The 25,755-nt window shown below is 36.9% G+C and overlaps 1 protein-coding gene across 1 annotated transcript in view; it reads right to left on the bottom strand.

The window, feature by feature from the left end:
• The window catches only part of LOC121870967 (pre-mRNA-splicing factor syf1 homolog), a 28,464-nt gene that overhangs the window by 2,261 nt on the left and 448 nt on the right, over positions 1 to 25,755 (bottom strand). The window contains exons 2-15 of the mRNA XM_042372955.1: positions 25,062 to 25,237; positions 21,401 to 21,566; positions 19,668 to 19,796; positions 19,167 to 19,343; positions 18,146 to 18,268; positions 14,877 to 15,040; positions 13,817 to 13,946; positions 10,643 to 10,863; positions 8,399 to 8,645; positions 8,021 to 8,179; positions 5,319 to 5,531; positions 4,614 to 4,865; positions 1,765 to 1,933; positions 47 to 202 (exon numbers count right to left, since the gene is read on the bottom strand). Of these exons, the coding sequence (XP_042228889.1) occupies positions 47 to 202; positions 1,765 to 1,933; positions 4,614 to 4,865; positions 5,319 to 5,531; positions 8,021 to 8,179; positions 8,399 to 8,645; positions 10,643 to 10,863; positions 13,817 to 13,946; positions 14,877 to 15,040; positions 18,146 to 18,268; positions 19,167 to 19,343; positions 19,668 to 19,796; positions 21,401 to 21,566; positions 25,062 to 25,237 (2,482 nt within the window). The remainder of the gene's footprint in view (positions 1 to 46; positions 203 to 1,764; positions 1,934 to 4,613; positions 4,866 to 5,318; positions 5,532 to 8,020; positions 8,180 to 8,398; positions 8,646 to 10,642; positions 10,864 to 13,816; positions 13,947 to 14,876; positions 15,041 to 18,145; positions 18,269 to 19,166; positions 19,344 to 19,667; positions 19,797 to 21,400; positions 21,567 to 25,061; positions 25,238 to 25,755) is intronic.

Genomic DNA, 25,755 nt, shown 5'->3' with positions numbered 1-25,755 from the left:
TTCATAATTATTATCATCCTCTTCATAAATGTCAAAAACAACTTACCATCATCATCATCCTCCTCCTCCTCATCATCATCATCATCATTTTCATCCTCATCATCAATGTCAATTTCATCTGGATTTGTGGTACGAGCTGTATCTGCAACCTCATCTTCCCTCTTGGTGGTTGTACCTCGCACAAACATAATTTTGGAGCCACCTATAATAAGGGGAATATGAAAATTAAAAATTATAGTTGCTTTGAGCTAACACTAAAGAATGAATAATCTTAGCAGCTGAGTTGTTTCCTTACACCTTAGCATTAACTTTGTATGGTTATGAAACAAGTTTCCTAAATACCCTGTACACTTCTAGTAACCATTATACTCCAATAAGCTAAACCTATTACACAAAGGGATAATGCTTAGTTTATGCACCTTCAAACATCATAATATTTGAACAATGAAATCCTTTTAAAATATATACTCCTTCACTCAGTCCTTCCAGTTCACTACCAGCCTTCTCATTAAAGCTATATTTCAGAACTTAATACAGGCACTTCTTGATCTATGCGAGTTTGTTTTACGACATTTTTAGAATAACACATGCAGTCCATTATCATCTTTTTTTTTCTTTTATTTATGGAGGGTTATGTATGGAGGAACTCTTAAACTATACACGGATTACCCCGGGGGTTAGGTTACAATTTCCAACTTCTCACGAGGTCTTACAAGTCTTATGGCTCAGTATAAGAATATGTTCCAGCAGCTTAGGAAACAAAATGACAGCTTCCCATCACCATGTTCTTTAAGAAAATCTCAACATCAACATAGTCAGCAGATCAGCAATGCCCTCAACTTCTCGCAGTGACCTTAAGCTGCCCACATCCTCCCCTGCATCATTATCTGACCCTGATGATCCTCCCATGGTGATGTGGGAAGGGGATGAATAATCTCAAAACAAAAACACATGTCTGTCTACATAATGTCTGTGTTCTATTAATGCTGTTATGCACTTGTTACAGTACATTACAGTAATGATTTACGAGTTCTAGTGTATATGTACGTATATATAGTGATTTAAGGGCGATTTAGGGGATTTTTAGGAGTGTTTCTGATTTTACGCAGTTTTTAGCTTTATGTGGGGTCCCAGGAACATAACCCCCGCGTAAGTTGCGAGTCTATTAAACTCACTGTACCAACTATCTTAACAAATAATGTTATTTTCAAAGGGTTATATTTCTTTAGTTTGTGCTGATCATTCTTAGCAAAGATAAAAATATCATATCATATTCATAGTTTTCCTCCCATTCCTTTCCTGAATCCCTGGTAAATACAGTACCTCTCTTTCTAAATTACAGTAACTTTAAAAATGAATATCTGATGCCTAATCCCTGCTGTGAAAATAATGTATGTAATGCAATTACATTTTGGTAATCCCGACATTTTCTGACAAATCTTCCAATTTTTTAAATTTTAACCAAGTTTTTTCTTAATCTCTTAACCTTTTAATTTATAATTCCCTGTTGGATAGAGTGGATCAAGAGACACACACACACCTCAAAGACTTAGGAAAGAAATATTAAGTGACCATAACCTCTGCTGCTGGTAAAATCAGCCGAGAGAAATTTCAGAAACCTTGTTCATTCATTCCATGTATTGTACTGTGTGTAAAAACCACCCCCCGTGTACAGGTTCTGTAAACTGAACCTGTGTAAAGGAAGGAAAGATTGTATGTAATACCATTCTAGCAGGAGGAGCACATAAATATGTAGTATTGTACCTGCAGGAGGAGCATGTGTCGTCGGAGCATTTTGTTCCTCTAATTGGTTCATGGCTACAGCACGTGCTTCCAACATACGCATACCATCCTTTGCTCCTGGTGCAAGGTCAGAGACAGTGCCAGCGACCGTGTCTGCAGATGCTAACATCTGTGCTGACATCATGTTCACCTGCAAAACAAAAGTGAAATGTCTCAATGAAATACTGTAAGTAGTTCACCAAATATTTGTACTTGCTTTATGATACTTCATTTAAAATAAAAAAATCTTCCTTAAATTGGATACAGTACTGAAATAATATACAGAAATATCTCGACACACTAAGACTAATTGGGGCAGACTGGACTATTTAAAAAAAAAAATAATTCAGTTGTTTTATTATGTTATATCTGTGCTTCAACAACTAAGGTCTTCAAGGTTGCCGATAACTGTTTTCACTGAGAAGATTGGTTTGTACTGTAAAGTGTTATATGTAAGTAATCACAGAATTTGTTTTATGACTTTAGAGAAAATGTAGAGTATACTGTACAGTACTATAAAGGTAAAAATATGTGTAGGGGTATACTGTAATATACATAGAAGATAAGAGTGATTTGAGTGCATGGGTGGGTGACACCCTACCCCAGGATTCCATTGACACGTCTCTACACAATTTCACCATAATTATCTAATATTTAGGTTAATTTGGTGCCGGTTGATAAAATATTATCGTAAAATAATCATGTTTTCCGAAAAGAGAATCCTACACTCAATACCATGAGTCATTGTGTATATTTACAAAGCACAAACAGCCACTCATCCTTGCTACCTTCCACTCATGCTTATCACATCTGCTTTCAGCACTTAGTAAATAGTACTGTAGTGTATTGATCAACACTGAATATTGATTTTCTTTTTATTATTGAAGATGTTATATTAATTATGATACAGTAGGGTCGGGTTATACTATAGCAATTTTTTTATATCGCAACTACCAAAATTATCGACATTTTCCAATATATAGCGATAATTCTATTTATTTCGCGGGGGAAATCAGGCAGGAAATATTTCAAATGTACCGCCATGGCAAACAAATGAGTTATTTGCTCATCAAAGGCACCACCGTGGCTGCTCACTCACGCATTCACACTCGCCCACACAGTCTTTCTGATTCAGCTCTTGAAAACATGCAACAGCGTAAAGTTGCTATATCGGGTCCAATGATAAAGAATGAAGCAATGGAAATACAGACACGTCTGCTTCAGCGAAAAGGAAAGCCAGCAAGTGAATGTAAATTCACAGCTAGCCAAGGCTGGCTTCACAGCTTCATCAACAGAGCTAAATTATGCTACGTGTCTCTGTTAGGGGAAGCTGCATCGGCTGCAGAGCTGCAGCAGAAAAAGTTAAGATAGATTGGAATAAAAGTGGTTGAGGAAGATGGCTATACTTCAGATCAAATCTGGAATTGTGATGAGACAGAAATAAACTGGAAAAAGATGCCAAAGAAGACATATTTAATGAAAGCAGAAAGAGACTGGCTGAGTCAAGCGGCTTGAGTGATGAGTCAGCAGCCAATTCTGCTGCAGATTCCGACTTCTAAGGTGAATGTAAATGGGTTGCTAGTGACGTGAAAGTGAAGTGAAGATAATGGAAAGCTTAATGGAAAAGATTTAATACTACTGTAACTAATATTTTTGGTTTGTTCGTTTATGTAGGTGTGGGATTGTCAAGTGAGGGTGGCAGTGTGGCGTCAGCTGCCGAGTCTGGCATTCCTTCTTTTTTTTTTTTTTTACAGGGAACAGCCCACCCGGGCACAGGTAATCGACCCACAATGGGGCCAAGGGTGGTGTTCCAGAGTCTAGTGTTCATTGGTGCTTTAGTTAATAAGAAAATAAACTTGTTAAGTCAAGTTTAGTCACTATTATTGGCCTCCAGAACCTAACCCTATTTTCCCCATTGATTACATGTAATTATATACAGTATTGTGATTTATTATATGGCGAAGATCCTTGGACCCTATCTTGCAATATATCCCGACCCTACTATACCTGTAATCACACACCATAAGAGGCTCATCATAGAAGAAAATAATACTGAATCAATAAATAAACTTGGTGAATGTGGCAATGCCTGAACACAACCCCCTCCCCTCCTGCAGCCCTCAGCCTGTTTACAGATGCAGTTTCTTAGCTCTCGTTAGGCATACAGCAAATCTGATTAGATGACTGTGTAGTTTTCAGTGAGCAGGTGTTGGTCATTGAATGTGATTTTTTAATTATTTTTTTTACAGATTTCTTAAAACCCTCAAGTATCCTCATTAAAGAATCTACATAAAATGTTATGTCAATGAGTGTAGGTATCGAGGTGCAGCACACTGAAACAATACATATGAAGGCAGGACTGAGACACGTGTCAGTGTCACACTACACCCACACATAGACGTTCAACAGCATGTAAGAACACACAAATCGTCCAGAATTATGCTGGATTTTCTGGATTTTTAAAATATTTCTGGTGATTAAGGGGGAGGTCTGGAGCATCTCAGAGACTGAAAAAACAAATTCCAGTGTATAGAGACTCTACTGTACAGTAGCTAAAACAACTATCTGTGCATACTTTGTGGGAAACAATATGAGACCATGGGCGATAAATTTTGGTACATGAGGGCTGTCACTAGTCACACGTAAAATTTTGGAGCATATCGACCCCAACCTGCACAGATAGTTGTTTTAGCTACTGTACAATTAATATTGTAAAAGAAAATTTCCATCTTCTCATTACAACAAAATCAGTGTTTTCTCCCAGCTCTTTAGTTTCAAACATCATGCAGTATATATGTTCAGAATACTGTACTGTATAATAATATTCATACCTGTGTATTGTATTTGGCTTGCATTGATCGCTTGATACGAAGTAGTTCCTTCATGGTGTCTTCATTGCCATGAGCCACTTCAAAATCAGTCCACTTGGCCCAGAACTCGGCAGTAATGCGAGGATCACATATCTGACTGCAATAGGCATAAATTTCCCGAGCACGGTCAATTTCACCGAGCTTCCTCTCCATCTCCGAAAACCGTAAACACATTTCACGAGCACCTTCATCAGGAAGGTCGTCAATTGCCTCCTGTGGGAAAAAAAAAATACAGTAGTACAGTACGTATTAATAAAAACTTACAAAACTAATTCCCAAATGTTTACTAAATTTACTAAATCCATTTGCCTGCCATGTATAAAAAGCCATAAAAAATATATTTAACTTTTTTCATGTAAGACAATGTTGTCATGTGATTTATGAGGATGTCACAGCAGTTAGGAACAGATAACAGTGGGTGTAAGAAGAATCAAATGTTACTCTTGATTCAGCAGCAAATTAGGAAAAGGCTTGAGGAAAAAGAAAAAAAAAAACCACACATGCACGCACACACGCACACACACACACACACACACACACACACACACACACACACAATAACACTGAACTGGGTACTTGGAGGAGACTTCGCAAATGATTTGATACTGGATGAGGGAATGACTTGAAAAAATAACCTGGCCAAGACAACATCAAAACATTCCTCACCTGATAAATTTCCCTCGTTCTTGTAACACCATAAATCTGTTGTGCGTGTTGTAGGTAGATATTGTATATAGCCAGTTTCTCCTCAGGTGGTACAGCCTTAGTGGCACGACTGTACACCTGCATAGCATGTCTGGCCAGTCCATGATCTTCCTCCATCTTGGCATATAAGAGGTACAGGTTCCTAGCATAGCTGGGGGGACATTTCTCCAGACACTGTAATAAAGTTTAATAAATAGCATCCATTTCTGCAAACAACGTTTAGAAAAAATGTAACGAGTTAGCCAACCATAAATACTTTTAAAACAATTGAGTTATCTAATATCTTTGGAATTAGCTGTTTTATAAGCAGTTCTCTTGACAATATTTGAAAAACTTGTTGACAAATTTTGTATAGTGCTTTACCAAGTCCAAAAGCCAAGGACTCTGGCTTAAAGAAAGCTAGTCTGAAATTATTGTACAGTACAGTAAAGTACGCCCGGAAAATTTGTGGATTTTTATTTCATGGTCCTCTATTATTCGCTGATGACACCTTGGATGTACCCAAGAATGTCTGCAGGTAGTTTTAAAGTTACCGGCATTTTTGCAGCTGGTATGGGGAGCGAGAGAGTTTTGTGGCGTCCCGCTTCCTCCGCCTCAGTCCGGGCTAAACATTTGTACGTCTCGCGTGTGTGCTACTCTCCTTTCGTAACAACTATGCTCCCCAAGCTTGTTATGGCTCTCAAACGCCCTCAACCACCTTCACCATCATCATCATCTTATTCATCATTTTCACCATGATATTCATCAGTGGCAGGGGAGAGGAAAACAGGCTCTACACAAACAGCCAGCATGTAATGGTTAAAGTTTATCTACAGTATTTCTTTATAACAGTAGACTACAAAATATGTTTTTCTCCCATATGTACGCCTGGCAACAGGAGCGGGTAAGGAGAGTGAGTGACTGCTAGTTAGCACATCGTCTGCAGTTTTAACTCCCCTCGGTCCCTGCCATATTTCACCGGATTTACTGTTATTAATTGTGTTTACTGATAGAATAGTGCTTAACAGTGATTGATCATGTTATTGTAGCTAGGTTAGCTCATCATTGTAACCACCAGGCTACTGGGCCAAGCTTTGAGGTGTTATGTTTTTTTCACCTCGTATTTTTCGGTAGATATACATAACCTTCTTCATTTATTTTTACTCATTTACATGCACACACCATCCTACACAGTATACACAGTATTACACCACAATTACCTATATCCTTCATGTTGGGTTGGCTAGATGGCTACGAAAGAAATTCTGTAATTTTGATCTACGTATCAACCCAGCTGGCGCAGTATGGCAACTCGACCAACTCGACTGTAATAACAAAGCACGGAGTTGACTTGAGGGTAGACTCGCAATTTTTCTACATTACATTTTGTTGTAGTGTTTCTTATCACAGTATTTGTGAAAGGATTTCCACATTATTATTTATTTGTATCCATTTTAATAATAATAATAATAATTAACGGTTTTTTGAAAGAGCATGGAAGCCGGAAGGCTGAAAATATACAGTTACATAATTGGGGAATGGGTCACTTGATTGACAAATAACAAATAACATAAGTGATTCAAATATGATATATAAAAAGTAGGTGGGGAGAAGGTTATACTACAGGGCTTTTCAACATAGTGACAGTGCAAAAAGGTAAGATTGGCTGAGAGTAAATACATAAACAGGTTGATTACAAGTTGTTGATAATTTATATAATGGTTGGGACTGGGCTGTTCTTATAGCATGTGTTTGTTTGTTTGTGTGTGTGTGTGTGTGTGTGTGTGTGTGTGTGTGTACACACACTCATATACAATACAGGTAAAAGAAATAACTGTCCGAAGGGTAAACATATAAAGGGAACATACATTTCTTTGTACATAAGTAAAAATGTACCCCCGGTCAGAAAATGATATTCGGAGATTTGGCGATTCGCAGCCATTTTGAGAACCTAACCCCCGCGAATTTGAAGGGCCTACTGTATTACCTTTGATCAATTTAGATATGTTTAATCTTGCCTCATACTGACACACTCTCAAGGTCACCATTTCTATAAATTCTGATATGATCTTTCCTCTTCCATCCAAAGTCCATATTTTACATTTGTATAAGTCAGATTAATGACTTCCCTGTATTTTCCCATATCTGTCTCCATTATTAAAGTTCATTCTCTCAATATGTTTTTCAATGTGCCTGTTACTTTCTTTCCCTCTGCTACTCACTGGTTTAATTAATCATTCAACGTTTCATTTGCTAACAAATCCACTGCCAAATATCATAACAATTAATCACGTCCATTCTTCTATCATTCAACACACTCTAATACTAATATAGTAATTCTACCTTCTTCATTATTCCCCCAGTCTTTTTCCAACTGTCAATCTCCTCTTATCTCAGGATACAGTACTTCTCTAACTCAGTAATAACTTGAGCCTAAACAACATGAGTGGTACTGTATGTACTGAGCAATGGGTAACAGGCAAAATATGACCAGAAAAAATTATGTCCAGTGGCCTAGGCTGTCTATCTCCAGTGACATTTGAATCCACTAATGAATTATGGCAGGTAAAAAGAGCTGTAAATATATTTACAGGTAGTTTCTATGCTTTCTTGAGACAGAAAATTATATACCTGTACTGTACTTACTTGGGAGAAGGTTAATGCTAGTGTACTGTACTGCTAACCTGTTCAAAGAGATCTCGAGCCCGCTCTATCTTGGTTCCCATGTAGCGCTCAAGGAACTTGGTGAGGTAGGTGTTCCATATATCATAAACATATGGCCACTTGAAGAGGGAGATGCCCTTTTCATATGCTTTAAATGCTTCTTCAAAATAGTTGTTTTCCTATAAAAAAAGAATAATTCCAAATATCAAACACATTTCATTTATGTATTATCTATAAATGCATAACAGGCATATGTCTATGTATGATTTGGGTGAATGGCTTAAGATCAAATCTGGAAGAGTAAATTTTACTAAAGGCTGCACTTAGAAGTCACTGAATATTCTGCAAAGAAGATATACAGCACTGTACAGATAAATTATCCTCAAAGTACTACAAACCTGCAAAAACATTCCATAATTTATGATGATTTGTGGTGTAGCAATCCGTAGGTCGATGATTCTATCATACACGGCTTTACAGGACTTAAAGGTGCCTAAACACTCCTCAAGGTCAGCATACATTGACCATAACTTAAGAGACTTGTATACCCGCCGCTGAACAGGTTCTGATTCATCATTATAGGCAACTTTGTGGGGTGGTGGTGCTGTAGCTCGCTTCATAAGCTTCAGAGCTTCTTCTTCATTGCTGAAATTTTAAAGGTAATAAAAGTTTGAAATTCAATGAAAGATAGATGCTCTGAAGTAATGTTAAATGTGAAGAAGGCATCATCAAATAACTGAAGAACAAACAAATGATCCAGTATTCTTGTTACAGTATCATCCAAAGCAGAACAATGATTCATAAATTCAGTAAAATTAAATGGAATACTGTATTTCTAAGATTTACTGACCATTATTCAAAGGAAAATATAAATAGTGGGTACAGCATGCCCTTACAATTCCCGGGTTTTTAATTCGTGGTCTTCGATTATATTATTCGCAGATGACACCCTGGATGTACCCAAGAATGTCTATGGGTATTTTTAAAGTTGGCGGCATGTTCGCAGCCGGGACAGGGAGCATGAGAGATTGGTGGTGTCCCGGGTGTTTCTGTTGTCCCAGGCAGCTGGGCCATGTGAGCACTCTACCTCAGTCTGGGATAAACACTCATCTGTCTCATATGTGTGTGTGCTACTCTGCTCTCTTGACAACTGTGCTGCTCATGCTTATGATGGCTCCCAAATGCCCCCAACCATCTTCATCCAGCCGTGGGAAGGTGCCCAAACAAGCAAAGAGAGAAAAGAAGGTCATGACCCTAGTGGAGAAGATACAACTGCTGGACAAACTTAGGAGTGGCCAGAGTTTTGCTGTGTGTGGCCAGGAGTATGGCAGTAGTGAAGTGAGTGGTGAAGGTGGTTGCTAGTGCTGGTGATACCATAAAGAAAGGTTTTAAGGCCAGTATGGGGTAGTTAGAGAACTTCAAGAAGTGCTTCAACCTGCACAACTTGAGGACCACTGGTGAGTCAGCCTTGGCGGATGAGTAGCAGCAAAGGGAGTATCCTGCAATCTTTGCCGAGATAATCCGAGAGAAGGGATACAAGCCGGAGCAGGTTTTCAATGCTAACAAGGCAGATAAGGAGCACTTGTAACCCCTGCCTTCATCTTCATCACCAACCATCATATTCACCCTTTACATCATGATATTCATCAGTGGCAGGAGAGAGAGGAAAATGGGCTCTACATAAACAGCCAGTGTGGAATGGTGAGTGTTACTCTATTTTTTTATGTACAGTATTTAAAATAATGAGAAAAAATTTCAGATTTGTTTTTTACGTACAAAAAATGCACCCCCCACGAGTCAGCAAATGATATTCGCGGATATTTTGAGACCCAAACCCCGCTAATTTTAAGGGCATGTTGTACTAGGTATGGAGAGAATATGTGAGAGAATAAATGAGTAAAACAATGAAACATTGTTCCTAAATTTCACCCTTTTCGATACCTTCATCAAAAATCAATGCATTAAATACAGTACCTATTATTCATAATATTACCTTATCCATGTTAATATTGAACAATAATTGGGAATCTGTTAAGGATATTTATAAGAAAACTCAGCTCCTATATATGGAGTGAAGGAAGGACAGTTCAATATCATAATTCCCTTTCACTTTCATTTACGAACAAAAAGTAAATACAGCATGCCCTTACAATTCACAGACCTCGATTATTCGCGGATGACACCCTGGATGTACCCAAGAACATCTATGGGTCCCTTTAAAGTTGCTGACATTTTCATGGCTGGGACAGGGAGCCATTTGTTCTAGACAGTAATTTCTTGTATATATATATATATATATATATATATATATATATATATATATATATATATATATATATATATATATATATATATATATATATATATATATATATATATATATATGTGTGTGTGTGTGTGTGTGTGTGTGTAGATACACACACACACAAAACACATACACACATATATACAATACAGGAAAATAAATTATTGTCCTAAGGGCAAACACATAAAAAGAATATACATTTCTTTGCACACAAGTAAAAATGTGACGCCTCCCCCCCCAGCAGCAAATGTTATTTGTGGATTTGGCTATTCGCGGCCATTTTGAGAACCTAACTCCGCGAATTTGAAGGGCATGCTATACAGTGAAAAGTACTCACTCATGTCTGATCTCCATCTCTGCCCATTCACACCAAACACTAGCAAGATCATCAACCTTTACATAAGCAACTTCAGTGGCTCGCTGGAATATTATTCGTGCATCTACAATTTGGTTATTCTCTTCATAAAACTTGGCAAAGTTAACCCAAAGTGAAAACAGCTTTCCTGTTGCCTGTTTTGGGTCAATTGTTTTGACAGCTTCCATGTATGTAGCAACAATCTGTGAATGAAGAGAATACAAAAAAAAAAAAATCATGAAGAACAATAACATTGCCTCCAAGAAAATTTTATGACATGTTCATTTTCTATATACAGTATACCTTTTCTGTCTAAATACAGTACTCTATACTGTGCACACACCACTCAATAAGTCAACATTCACAATTTGATACATCAGGATAATTCAATATTTTTGTCAAAGTAGAATTAGTGAGAAGATTTTGTGATTTATTAAAAAATAAATAAAATCAGACCAAAAACTTCAAAATAAACCCACATGACTTCCTTTATATAATGAGCGATGCATTTTTATGAAGAGGAAGGAGGACAATTTTCCTTCCATAGTGTATACTGCTCAGTACTTTAAGAGGTTAAATATGAAAAATATAAAAATTCACTGATACACATGAACATAGATTTAAAAAAAAAATGTGGGGTGTATGTGTAAACAAAACAAGGACTGTATGACGAGCAAGGTAACGATAGACAGTCAGTGCCAACGAAATTTGGATTTTGTGGAAAAGTTATTCCAATATCTAAATATTATTTCAATAATATATATAACTTAATATAAGAGAAGAATTATTACATTACCGGAACATTGTGTGACCATCATACAAAGCGTCTCAGGATAAAACAGTCAGTCGCCCACATGGCATCAGTAGCAGTACTGTGCACAAAGTGTTTGGATTATCTACTGTGTTAAAACTTGCCCTGATTTAGTGAGCCAAGGCTTTCAATAATCCCCATAAGTCTCAACACCCCAAGGAGTGTACAATATTGGAGTTAATACAGTACATCAGTGACTGAAATTAAAGTTTTTGTCTATACACTACACATAAAGTACATCACTGGGGGTCAGCAACAGTGCAACTCTTCACTACAAGGTGACAATTAACAGGCAAGTAAACTATTATATTTTGCATAAAGGTATCCCGATATACATCTGCCCAATAAACAAAAAAAAATTCAACAAAAGTTACATTTTGACACCTTTTTATTAATACAAAGGGAAAAATTTGTTTTAGCAAGTAACAATCACATTTTGACACACGTTTGTCTCTAAAGAATGTAAACTCTTACCTGTCACATGGTTAAGATGGCCACAGGATGTGCAGATGCATTTACACTGCAGTATTACCTCTCTATACCAAAATAATTTGTGAGTACTGTACAGTATTCAGTTCGGTATAGGGGGGTTTTCGGTATAAAATGAATCCGAAAAACTCGTCCAATACTGAATATTGTTGGTATACTGAACAGTACTATATGAAAAAGTTAGGTATTTTTAGTGAGCTCACACTTGGTGCTGTCAAAATGCTCTCTGGCAGATTTTTCCATGAGTTCACAATTCTCACTCTGAAAAAATTTGCCCTCACAGTTTTCTGGACATGTGACTTCTTCAACCTGGAGCTGCGACCCCTTGTTGGGTGGACGTCCGCTGGCTCCAGGTATGTACAGTCAACCATAGATCCAGCGACCCCACCCTAGGTCTCGTACTGGCAATTTTACCTGGCAATACTTGGTAAAGTAAGGCTGTATGTAAAGGTGATTGTGATTGGTGGATCTATTTTTGGCTGCATCACTGTCAGGATATACAGGTGTATATTAAACAATCCAAAGGTAGACTTCTGTATTAATAATCTATTCAATGTTATTTAAGATCATGAAAAGTTTCCAAATGTTCGTGTATTTGTGTAAATAACTAAGAAAATTTAATCTGAGAATCTTGTGGCAGAACTCGTTGCAGTTGAGTTGCCAATTCATTAATATAATTTCTTCATTATTTAAGGAAATATAAGAACATTTGAAAACTTCTCACGATCTATAATAATGATTAATAGTTTATGATAATAAAAAATAAATCTTTCGATTGTTTAATATTTATCCTGACAACGATGCAGTCGAAAATAGATCCACCAATCACAATCACCTTTACATACAGCCTTACTTTACCAAGTATTGCCAGGTAAAATTGCCAGTATGAGACCCAGGGTGGGGTCGCTGGATCTATGGCTGACTGTACATTCGACCGAGTAGTGCCCCCTGAGATGTTTATACACTTCGATTAGGTCGCCCTCGGCCGTCTGTAGTATAAGCTAGGTAGTTGCAGGCGCTCCAATCTCTATGGGTATCTGAAGTTTCGGAGAGCAGGCACCAGTCTGATGGACCTACTTTGGACATTTTCAATCAATTGACAGTCTCTAGCATACCTTGGGGATGAGATGGGGTGACAATACTCCAGGTGGGGAAGCACCTCACTCTTAAAGATATCCTTGTAAGATAGCAATTAATTTGAGTATAAACATCACATTGTTTCCACTAGACATAAAATTTTTAGTAATTAACTTAGTACATTTGAGTACGGGTTGTGATAATTTATGTGTGTTTTTGCTTATAAAATGTCACTGACTTGTCTTAGCAAAATATAACTTGAATTGCTGGAATCCTTACAAGATCGCAATTAATTTGAGTTATAAACATCACATAGTTTGCGAGAGAAATTTTTTAGCCCTTTAGCCAAGTACATTTGAGTAAAAAGTGAGTACAGTAATTTTGCACTAAATTATGGCTTTTTCATAGGGAAAAGTCTGTATAACTAGCCCCAGTGGTCCGGATATTATGGTATCGAATGTTACAGAGTGACTTTTTTCAAGACATCTTCAGGTTCACGAAACCCACTACTCTCCCACCCAAGAAAGGGTGACCTGACATTCCATCCCTGTAAATTCAGTTGCCTTCAAATATGTCTTGAATAAAGACAAAAGCTAAGGTGCTGCAATGTATACAGTACTTAGTTGACCGAGAGGTCGATTTAGCAGAAATTTGGATTTAATGAACAGGTGTGGCTTGAATTAATTCGTTAAATTGAGAAAATAATGTATCATTTCTCTTACTACATATCTGTTATTTTCATATTTTTCTTAAGTAAGTAAAATACATTAAAAACTTACCATCTTAGGTTTTCCTTCATAAAGCGTCACTCTCTTCTGCCACTCCAAACAATTGTGTGGGTTTTGCCGCAACATGACTGAGTTAAGTAAAAGTGGTCGCCGTTGCATCAAATCTTCATATCTTGCCAACCTGAATTGAAAATTTTTTGTTACAGTACTCATAAAATAAGAAAGAAGAAATAAGAGAGGATAACTAACTCACTATCATTAAAGAAATACAGTACCTCCCTAAGATAAAAAATCCTAAGTTAAACCAACTTAATGTATGCATGCATATGTTGAACCAATCTGTTACTTGTATGACAACTACAATGAATACTGTAGTGGGGTCTCATTTTGCACAGGAATATCGTACTGGTACACATCCACGCATCAGAAATCCATGCAAGCAGTGCCATTTAACATACTGTAAGTTAAAATCGCTATATCGTATTGGACTCGCCAGACCTTTACTCTTGAACGACTTTGGGTAACAAGCACAGACTTCTGAATCTCCGGGTAGGTGGTGTGGACAGCAGACAATATTTTTTCCCGGTATTTCCTGACAGTTCTGACGGTAGATTTGTTGACTTTATAATGGCATGCTAGGTCGCATATCCTCGTCCCAGCTTCGAATTTCTTTAAAATTTCAACCTTAGTGACGTACGAGAGGGCCTACCTTTTCCCACTCCTGTAACCGGAAAAGATTCTGGGGATAAGAAATTTTTCCAGGTTTGAGAAGGTCGTCTGGTTAGCCGGAAATCTCTTATCCCTGGAAGTGCTTTGCACCAATTCTTCCGGCTAAAGGGGATATCACCGTACTGTAAATTTCATGTTTAGCCCTGTTCGTATAACCGCTCTGTAAAAGTTAATTTGTAACTCTTCCATTAATTTGGGGAAGGACCTTATCTGCACATCTGCATACCTGTATAAACTTAAACTCACAAAAATAAAAATAACTTTCACAGGTCCTGAAAAGGATTTTTTTATTCTTCCAGTACCTTTAAAACCTTTGGTTTGCATCTGCCCAACTAGAATTTAAAGCAACATTAATGTGAGGAACAGAGAGCAAATACTGCACCTTAATTCCAGATCAATTTCTTCCTCTTCATCAACCTCAACTCCTACTTCTTCCATACGTTTCTTCAGCATTAATTCTTCAAACTGGGCATAAGCATCAAAAACCTGTGTAAAATCTCGCACTGTCATCACACTTCTCAGTCCTTCTTCAAACACATCTCGAGCCTGTTGAAATTAACATGAAAAAACATTTAAAATGTTTATCTTGTCATTAAAGCTACTACATACAGTATTCTACTATATTCTACAGGGTGTTTCATATCAATGGAACCAAAGCGGGTAAGGTTAGCGAGGATTAGGAAATAAGATAAAATTTTCATATGTTGTTTTGAAAATTCACTATGTATAAATAAACAGTTTCTATTATTCCTAATCCTAACTGATCACTAATCCTACTTTTTATAGTATCATTTACAGTATACAGAACACCCTATACATTTTTAGATACTGCATACAGAACGTCAAAAATTCAAATTACAGTAAACCCTTGATAAGTCAGCATTTGCAACCTTGGAATTTCATATAATTTGGCACGAAAATTATCGCGGAATTTATTATAAAAATAATTCGGGATGCTGTAGCAACCCAATATTTTGGGTATAAGGTGCTATACATTGCACCACAGAGTATCTAGGGCACCAGAATTAATATTCAGCACCCTGGTAAAATTTGGTTCCTGCAAAATTAACCCATTAACACCCAACAACCTCCCCCATTCATGTCAGGCCAGCCACTGTACACAGAACATCTCCACTATTACAGTAATTCCAATGCCATAGATTTTATTTAATTTACAGTGCAATTCATTTTATCCAAATTCCAACTACAGTATTTGAATCTTCCAGGTATCCCAACTTTGTCCCCTTTAGTAAAATTTATAATTTAGTCCAACTATCTGAAAGGAACTGAAGTAATTTATTCGCGTGTCCTACATCTGTAGCGCTATAACCTCTTTTATAAAAAAAAATTTGTGATAAACAATAAAATTGATACATAGCATATCATAAAATAGAATAGTACATATTTTATGTACAAAAAATGGTTCCTTCCAAACTCAAACCATCATCTAAGCAATGCCACAGTTCAGCCAGGCAGTCGACCAGCTGACTGAGACGTGTGTGTGTCTGCCGTGATGTCACATGAGAGGGATGAAGGCAGGTGAGTCAGCCAAGCAGTACAGCTCACTGAGTGGACTTCACATATGTTCCCCTCCCACACACACACCTATGCTCGTCATTTTTCTTATTTTATAGTGTTATATTATATTTTCTTTATTTCTAAGGCACATTAAGAGCATTTTAATTTGACGTTTTGCTCTGTAATAAAGAAACCGGTTTTACTTGGGTGGACTATAATATCCTTAGAGATATAGGTTACCTGTTTATTTACAGACTTGAATTATATGTAGAGAAAACAATTAATTTTGTTAAATTGTATTTTTTTTGTATAAGTGACCAAATTACATTAGCATACAAAAGTGCCACGCTGTTACTGTTTATGTAGCGTTTCCCCTCCATCAGCTGCATCACCTACCATTCCCCTGCAGCACCAACCATTCCCCTGCATTACCTACCATGCCTCTGTGACACCTACCATGCCTCTCGCCGACTATAATGCTCCATTCTTTGCCTGCAGTGCTGGTAAGCGTTACTCTTTGAAACTGAATAATTTCATGTACTATACGAGTTGATAAATTTTTATTGTCATAATTTGAGTGTGTGTGTGTGTGGTGGGGGGGAGGAGAGGTGCCTCGATAAATCGGAATTTGGGATAATTTGGCAAGGACAGAGCCCTATACGTGCCGAGTTATCGAGGTTTTACTGTACTGTACTCTAAGACTCGTTCAGAATTCCGAACATGTATACAGTAATACATTAAAGTTATATGTCAACCAAAAATCTATTTTACAAAAGATCTGAGTATTCTACATATGTTTCTTAAGAAATATAGACTAGATTTATTTTATTTTATTTCCCCCACACAGGTAATACGTGAGAGTAAATGAAGAAAAATTAAACAACCAAGCCACTGACTTAGTGACTGTGTGCATGATGTTGTGAGTGATAAGTCTACTTGTCTTCATGTGACTTTGAGAAATAATTTATATGGTGATTGTAGGAAACTGGTGATACAATGAAAGCTTATTTGTAAATTTAATAACTAGCGAGTTTTAGAGATTTAAGAAGTATGTTAGTGTACAGATATTTGAAGAAAGTAACAACATATCCAAATTGACTCAAGTACTGTACTATACTGTAGTTTATTACATACCTTCCTTGGACAATTGTTCATATTATAGTAATATTTCCGTTAGCCGGAATCCCTCAAACCCGGAATTCTCCGATAGCTGGAATTGAAAATTTCTCTGAAAATTGTCCCCAAAGCCGGAATTTTCCGTAAAATTCCGACTTTGGGAAACATTTTCTGAGGGGCACATTTTCCTGAAATTCTGAGGAAATTTTTCTGTTACCCAGAAATTTCCGGGGACGAGGGCTTATTTTTCCGGGTTCGAGAGATGATGTAAAGGGCAATTTCGAGAATTTCCGAGAAAATTTTTCCATTACCCGGAAAATCCCTGGGATGAGGGATATTTTTCCGGGTTCGAGAGATAATGTAGTGGGCAATTTCTGTAACTTTCGAGAAGATTTTTACCTTACCCGGAAAATTCTGGAAAATTCCAGGGATGAGGGATTTTTTTCCAGCTTTGAGAGTCATCTCGTTACCCAGAGTATATTTATTTACTAACAACAACAATGGAAATAGAGGAGTGTTTGTTCCTGAAATCCTATTTTATAACTTAGCTGGGACTGAATTCTGTAACTCCATATAACTAAAGAAGTCTAACAGGTGCAAATCCAGGTCCTAGGATCTATCTTGTTGACTGGAATGTAATGAATTCCATTTAATATTGGATTCTAACAAAGGAGACATTCAGTATGAGGGTTCCCACTTAAGGGAGCGGGCTGAGAGATTTCACATTGCTAGCTGTCAATGTCAGGGGTTATCCCAGGGCTACAACCCCTAAACGTGATGGGTATAAACAGGAGTACCTTAGTCTTGTTACATGAACTACAAACCAGGCAGTGAATGATGATCCAATATTTTCCTTTGACTTAACTTACTTTTAAATCCGAAACTGTATTCTTTACATTTCTTCTGCATTCTGCTCTCATTCATTATTAACATTAAATAGAAAAGCAGTTGCACATATTTATATTCTAAAACTCACAGTAAAACAATCAATGAATGCCCAAAAAGATGGGTACTTACTCTTTCAAAAAGAGCACTGATGATATAGAATTCAGCCAGAGAGTTCCACAGCATACCCACTTGATCAGTGTAACGTTGGAGGCCATGACGTATGATGGCTTCTGCATTTTTCAGGCTCGTTTCCTGGACAATTTAGAAGGTTCATGTATGGTGTTCTACACATGGTGTTCTACACATTAGTTATACAATATATTGTACTGTGCTATTATATCATTCTATAAGTTATAGTTATTCACAACTAGAGATTCTACTGTTCTAGATACCAATATTTTCTAAACACCTTGGTTAATGCTACATGCCATGATCTTTAATGATTGAAGCTCCAATTTGATTCTTGTAAAATTGCATACAGTATATTAAAAGCAATGACTTCAAAAATGGTAATTAATCATAATAATGAACTCTTAATTTTTCATAAAATATAAGTTTTGTAGAAATACTGTATATCACTTGGAAACCAGAGTGTCTCTGTTATGTGGCCAAGTGTGGTCAGCTCAGCAGTCATGGAAGATGCATGCAAAAAGTTAATTCTGTCGCTATTAACTTTGTTTTTTGGCTTCTTATATTTGTTGTAATTCATTGGTTAACTCCCACTTATCCTCTTGCACAGTAGTCATTAGATTCTTAGGTGACAGATCAGGAGGAAAGGTTAAATGACTGCTTGGAATCTGGCAGATAACGAAAGAGACACAAGTATGAACTTTATTTTATGGCTGAAGATGGTTAGAAATACACGAGTTAGTGAACCACAGTTGAACTATTTAACATGGTCAACCTGAATCCACACTGGACCTCAAGTCAACTATAGGTTCCTGTAACCTGATGATCTGTAATCAACTAGGTGAAAACTTCTGCCAGCTTGGATAATGTACCTCCCACTAAATTACAGTTTATGACTACTCTGAAGGGCACAGAGGGGCATTTTGTGGTATAAGGTAACTTACAACAACCAAAAGATCATGACATCAGTTATACAGATAAATTAACAACACTGTACAGTATACTCTTTGTTCTGACTTACTTGGGGGTTTTTAGAGATGAGCTCACAGAGTTCAGACCACAACTGATGCTTGGATTTGCCATACTTTGAAGTAAATGAATCTGTGTTAACACACCATTCATATTTCTTGGCTGCTTCTTCCAACCGGCCAATAGATATGAGGTAAGTGATATAATCCTCTGTGTCCTCTGGGCACAGCTGACAAAACAAACCAATCAAATGTGTTGATAACCATCCTAAACTCTTTTATATGTACAGGATGTGAATATCTATTTTTTTTTTCAGATTTAAATATATATATATATATATATATATATATATTGGTCTGCGGGACCAATAATACAATTATTTTTAGTGTATTATTGTTTCAATGGGATTTCTTATCCAGTTACAAACACATTTTGAGGAACAATAAATTCGTAAACTCGGAGACTGCTTGTACTATAGTTTGTATTAAACCAATATATATTAAAACACACTTATGGGCAAATCTTTCGAAAAATTAGTAAAATTAATATTTACCTTCAGGTATCTCCTCCATACTCTAACAGCTGTTTCTGGAATAGGGTGAGTCATAACAAACTTGAGATACAGAGGCCATATGCGGTTATGCTGTGTGATTGGTAGAGCACAGAGGGCACGGTCAAATGTCTGCAAGGGAAGAACTAAGATGAGTATCAGATATAAGTCTGAATTAAATAAAATTTTCCCCCCATAAATGCATTGATGATTTTCAATGAATTTATATTGCTACAACAGAATGAAATGAAAAGCATTCGAAATAAACTGGAAAGACACCTTGAAGATAGAACCAAGGTGGAAATGTTATAGACATGAAGCAGAAAAATGGTAAAATGGATGATAAGACTGGATTGGTCATGCATGATAAAAAGCATCAAATGTATGGTCGAGAGGAGGTACAGTTCCCTGTATAAATAGAAAAGGGATACGACTGAATACAAAAATCACAAAGGAACAAGTATTCTAAGTACTGTACAGTCTATTATAATTCAAATCATTAAAATTTAGATTTTGGCTACATTCATGTTTTTTTTTTTTAAACTGAATTAAACAATTTGAATTTGGATGAATCTGAAATAACCGAGAGGTTCTGAAAAGTCGATTGTTATTACAGTATAGTAATTCAGTGGTCCCTCGGTTAACGAACGGTTCGATTAACGAATTAGCTCCCATAAGGATCTTTAATTCGGTTAGCGAACAAAACTTCGAAAATGAAATCTTTACGACAAACACGTTTTGTTGTGAGGGAAGGAGGGGTGACATTGACATGTTTGACAGCTGTCCTGAAGGTCTAGTGAAGTATTTATTTGTTTATTTATGTCCTTTAGATCGAGTTTTTGTTTTTTGCTTATAAAATGTCATAGATGTGACCGGGGAGAATATAATTTACATTGCTGGAATTCTTAAAAGTTTGTGGTTAATTTGAATGTAAAGATGCTATAGTTTGCATTTGACAAAAATTTTAGTAATAATTTTGTATATTATTTTGATTACATGTACAGTACACCTTTGCCCTTAGGGCAATGTGTGTGCATGTAAATGAGTTTCAATATGAATAAAGTTACATATATCGAGCCAAAAATAATAGTTGAAAAACTTTATGTAGACAGAGCTTGGATGGCTAAATTTTAGAATGACCATCAATTTTAATATAAAAAATGCACAAATATTAAAGAACACAATTTTCTTGATATTTACTCCACTGGAAACGAATGTACCGGGTAAACATAGAGCAGATTACTGAATTACTGAATTGGCAGACTAGCCCATCAGCTGATGCTCACAACAAAACGTGATGTTCGTAAGGATTTCGTTAATCAAATTTTTGTTCGTTAACCGGATTGAAGATTCTTATGGAAGGTAATTCGTTAACCGAAATTTCGTGAACCGAACCACTCGTTAACCGAGGGACCACTGTACAGTAATCAGAAACAAATTTATTAAAAATGTCACATTCTACCCTCAAGTCCGTGCTCTATTAATAAAGTACTGTAATAAAGACAGACTTGAGGGTAGACTGTCACATTTTTAATAAATTTGTTTCTGATTATTTGTCTAAGGGCAAACACATAAATGGAATATACATTTCTTTGTACACAAGTAAAATTGTAACCCCCCCCAATCCGCAAATGTTATTCGTGGCCATTTTGAGAACCTAACCCCTGCGAATTTGGGGGCCCCTATATATACACCACTGCCCTAAACTGTAAAAGTACATTAGAAAACAAACTTACCTTCCGAGTTCTTGTTATCTTTCTCTGGTTCATTAAAGATTGGCAATAATCTATCCACACACGAGGCATTTTGTGCATGAATACCAAGCCACGTTCAAAAGTGTTGTTCACACTTTCAAACTCTGGGTCTGTGATACATCGACCTTTCACCTGCTGCATACGCAATCTGAAAAACATCATCATTAGCAAAATTATCGCCTTCTGAGAAATAGGAAATATAGTTTGGATACAGTACAGTAAGTACATTACAACAAAAATACAGTAAATCACAATAGACCCTTGCCATTCGTAGTTTGATGGTTCGTGGTTTTGACTATTCGCAGCTAATTCCCTAAAAAAATAAAAATAAATAAATAAAATAAGAAGAAAAAAATATTGCTTGGAGATACTGTACATAAAAGTAGTTCCACATTACATAAATATAGTAGCTCCTCAGGGTGACACCACTAAATAAATAAATACTGTAAGTAAATAAATACCATATGAGACACTAGGGCTTGCTGGCTGGTCACCTGTTCGCAGCCATATTTAACCAAACTCAAAAACTCATCTCAGGTTGAGTGTGGGATCTTTTTTCCTCAGGAAAATTTATTAATTTACAATGTTTAACTAAACTGGCACCTAAATGAACCAAAATAATATGGGAATTATGTAGAATTGCATACTGTTGTTGTAAAAGGGTGGGAAATTTCAGTTGAATCCAGCCCAGCCACCTGCCATACTCTGTCGCAAACAATCCCCTTTCCACTTATTTTCTCTTATTTTAAAATTACTGTGCCATACATTGTATGATTTCATTACATTTTTAATGTTTTTAAAAATTGTATGTGTGTTTAAAATAATTATACTGATATACAATAACAGTACAGTTGTATTCATGGGTGACTCAAGTACTGTACAGTATCTCAAACATACATTACTGTGGCTGCTAAGACTAATCGTGGATTTTTACAATTCACAGGTCCATGGAACCTAACCTCTGTGACTAGCAAGGGTAAACTGTACAGTACATGTATACTCTACAAGTCACTTGGTGACTTGTAGAGTATATGCTCACATAAAAGACATGTACAGTTCCCGATAAAAATATTTAGATTTTTTTCCATTACAATTTGAAACACGAGAGTCTAGCGTTTCATATCAAAGCATTTCGTCTAGCGACTGGACGAAAAGCTTTGATATGATCCCCAATGCATCATCATAAATTGGTATGCCTGCTCGCCATATCAGTAACATCTATATTAATCTAAGTCTCGTGCTGGGGAGAAGCAAGGTATATGTAAGCAAGCAATTACATGAGATCTGCCCTGTTACTGATAAGTAATTTGCATTGATTTAACACCAAAATCAGGTTTCAAATCAAGACAACTTGCAGGTAACAGAACCCTGCATCCACCTATAGTAAGACATTTGTGGTTGTAAGTTTCAGTGTGCCACCAGTGGTTCATGGCGCCTAACCCATCATGATACTGTGGGTTCGTTCACCCTAGTTATGAAGGGTAATGATAGGACCTCTCACATCTTGCGATGTCTCCCCAATAATTCCTCGCTCCATTTGATGTAAGATCACGTGGATGACTGGCAAGGCGTTGGCATCCACTCCAAGTCATGTTATACAGTAAGATCTTGTATTTCGCAAGTAATATAGACTGAAAAAATTGCGCCAAATTCAAATTCGCCAAATGCAAATACATAAACTAATGGGAAAAATAACAATAGCTCCTCCCCGACTTATAACAGGGTTAGGGACCCAAATCCAGGTCGTAAGTCGAAAATGCTTAAATAATACATAGAAAATCTAAAATGGGTGTCTTTTTTCTTCTCAAGACCACAAAACTCTCACTTTTTAGCTTGCCAGCCATCTTAAAGTGAATTACAAACGAAAATTTTGTCAGTACACATCCCAATCACTGACATTGGGACTCGAAAATATGTAATTAGACAAAATTTTGGTACGGCTGAGGCAGGTCGTAAGTGCGGGTGGTCGTAAGTCGGGGAGGAGCTGTAGACTGGCCACTCTACGTCAATCTCTGATTTTCCCATTTATAACCTCCAAATGATACAAATTCTGCCTTAATTGACTTGATTGTGCTTTCCGGAAACTAGTTTTTAGGCATTCCTCAAGTAATTTAATCACACGCTGCTTATTCTGCATCAAGTACTTGGCAAATTTAACTCCCTTATGATAGTCCCGCTTCTCCTTTTCCTTATTTGGCCGCTTAGGTGAGTCTGTCCCACCCTCACCAGCACCAGTAGGACCCCCAGTAGAGGTAGAGGCACATAATAACAGTCCGGGCGGTTGCTAGGATGGCGCGGGCTACAACGTGATAGTTGCATTCTTGTAAACCTCTTTTACATTCACCACCAGCAAGTCGATCACCAGAACGCTTCTTGGAAATATTCTTCTTACCTTGTCTTTCTGTATTCATCGCTAATACAATAAAATTGGAGAAAATAGCAAAAATCACGGAGTAATTGACAGAAATCGCGCGATTCAACTGATCACGTGATGCAAACAGAGTGTGCTGGTGTAAACCGTAATTAGTCCTCACTGCGAAACATTTTTTTTTACTTATTCTTTTCATACAGTATTTATGGGTAACTGCTAAATTTGAAAAAAAAAAAAAAAAAAACGAAATTTATAGAGTACCTCTCAAAAAACACTTCACAAACAAGACACAAATCAATTGAACATGTGTTGTCGAACGTGAACTGTAAACATTGCATAACCCCGCGCCACGCTTAAAACGTGGAATCAAAACATTGAGGATGGAATCGAGCTATAGCCAACATTCATATGCAAAAGTTCGCATTTTACAAACAGCGTTCCCCTATTCATCAATCACGTTGTAACCAATTCGCGTTGACAAAACACGCGTTGTAGCAGAAATGACTGTAACTGGTATGAGGGCTGTGATGTCATTCAAGACGGTGGTCAGCATTCAGCTGGCTGGATCCCGCGTTCAGCTGGTTGGATCCCGCGTTCAGCTGGCTGGATCCCGCGTTCAGCTGGCTGGATCCCGCGTTCAGCTGGCTGGATCCCGCGTTCAGCTGGCTGGATCCCACGTTCAGCTGGCTGGATCCCGCTAAATTCAGGATATTTAACGCCAAATAGAAGACTTGGTTACATTAGGTAGTGCTCGCGAAATTAAAAAATGCGGAATATGAGACCTTGCTGTATATGATCTGAAGCTTTGGAGTGATCACATCGTTCAAAAATGCATATACTAATTCATGCTCAAAGATTGACGATGTAGAACGACCAACTATTCAGAAACAGGTCAAGTAACATTGCTCAGAAAACCTCGAATTTCATTGACCTCATGGCAAATAATTCTTTTTTGAGGGACTGTACATAACATAGCTGTCTACACTTAATTTATGATTTCAATAAATTAATGTCAACTGTACCTTATTTGGTATTTTAGTTCTTAGGTTGGAATGGAACCCAACTATCCATCAAAATCAACTACAGCATGTGAATAAAGCAAAGAACAGATGTACTATATGCAGGTAGTAAGGGTTGTACAGTACTGTCCTTAAATTTGACTGATTTTCTTTCTTCTACTACATGGTACGACACATAAGAATTTTGTACTTATAAAAAGAAATAGCCTTTCTATATAATACCAGTTGGTAATAGTATAAATATCATCCCTACCTAAGATACTGGTGCCATAGCTTGTAACTTCCCGGCATCTGAAGTAATGATCTCTCATAGACTTTATTGAGTTTTTCTGGAGAAGCATCCTTCTGATGTTCTATATAACGTTGCCAGTGCTTTACTGAAAAAGGGTTACGAAGTAGTTCCTCTTCATACTGCAGATCATCTGTCTCCTGTTAAAAATACAAAAAACAAACTTAAATAAAATACTGCACTGCACAATACAGGTACATGTTATTTTGAAATCCATTTTCAGGATTACAGAATGAAGATGTACCATGAAAAGGAAAATTCCTTCAAATTAACATAGTACATAGATCACCCTAAAGCGCAGCTCATTCGAAAGATCTCTACCAACTGAAATTTATGTAAGAATAAGACTCTTTAAATATGATATGATTTTATTTGAATTTATTTAGAAAACAATCATAAAGTACAGGCATACATATACAATATAAACATTTCCCGAGGATAAAATAAAAAGTATTACAGAAGTAATACAATGATATCCCCGTTAGCCGGAACAATTGCTGCAGAGCACTTCCGGGGATGAGAAATTTCCGGATAACAAGGCAACTTTCTCAAACCTGGAAAAATTTCTTTTCCCCGGAACCTTTTCCGGTTACTGGGAAAAGTTTCCGAGTGTCTAAACTAGCCTTCTTGCACAGTCACACAATTGCCCACTCCCACA

Source organism: Homarus americanus, unplaced genomic scaffold, assembly GCF_018991925.1.
Source record: "Homarus americanus isolate GMGI-L3 unplaced genomic scaffold, GMGI_Hamer_2.0 scaffold52512, whole genome shotgun sequence".
Classification (NCBI taxonomy): Eukaryota; Metazoa; Arthropoda; class Malacostraca; order Decapoda; family Nephropidae; genus Homarus; species Homarus americanus.
This window is presented reverse-complemented; position numbering and strand designations above follow the sequence as displayed.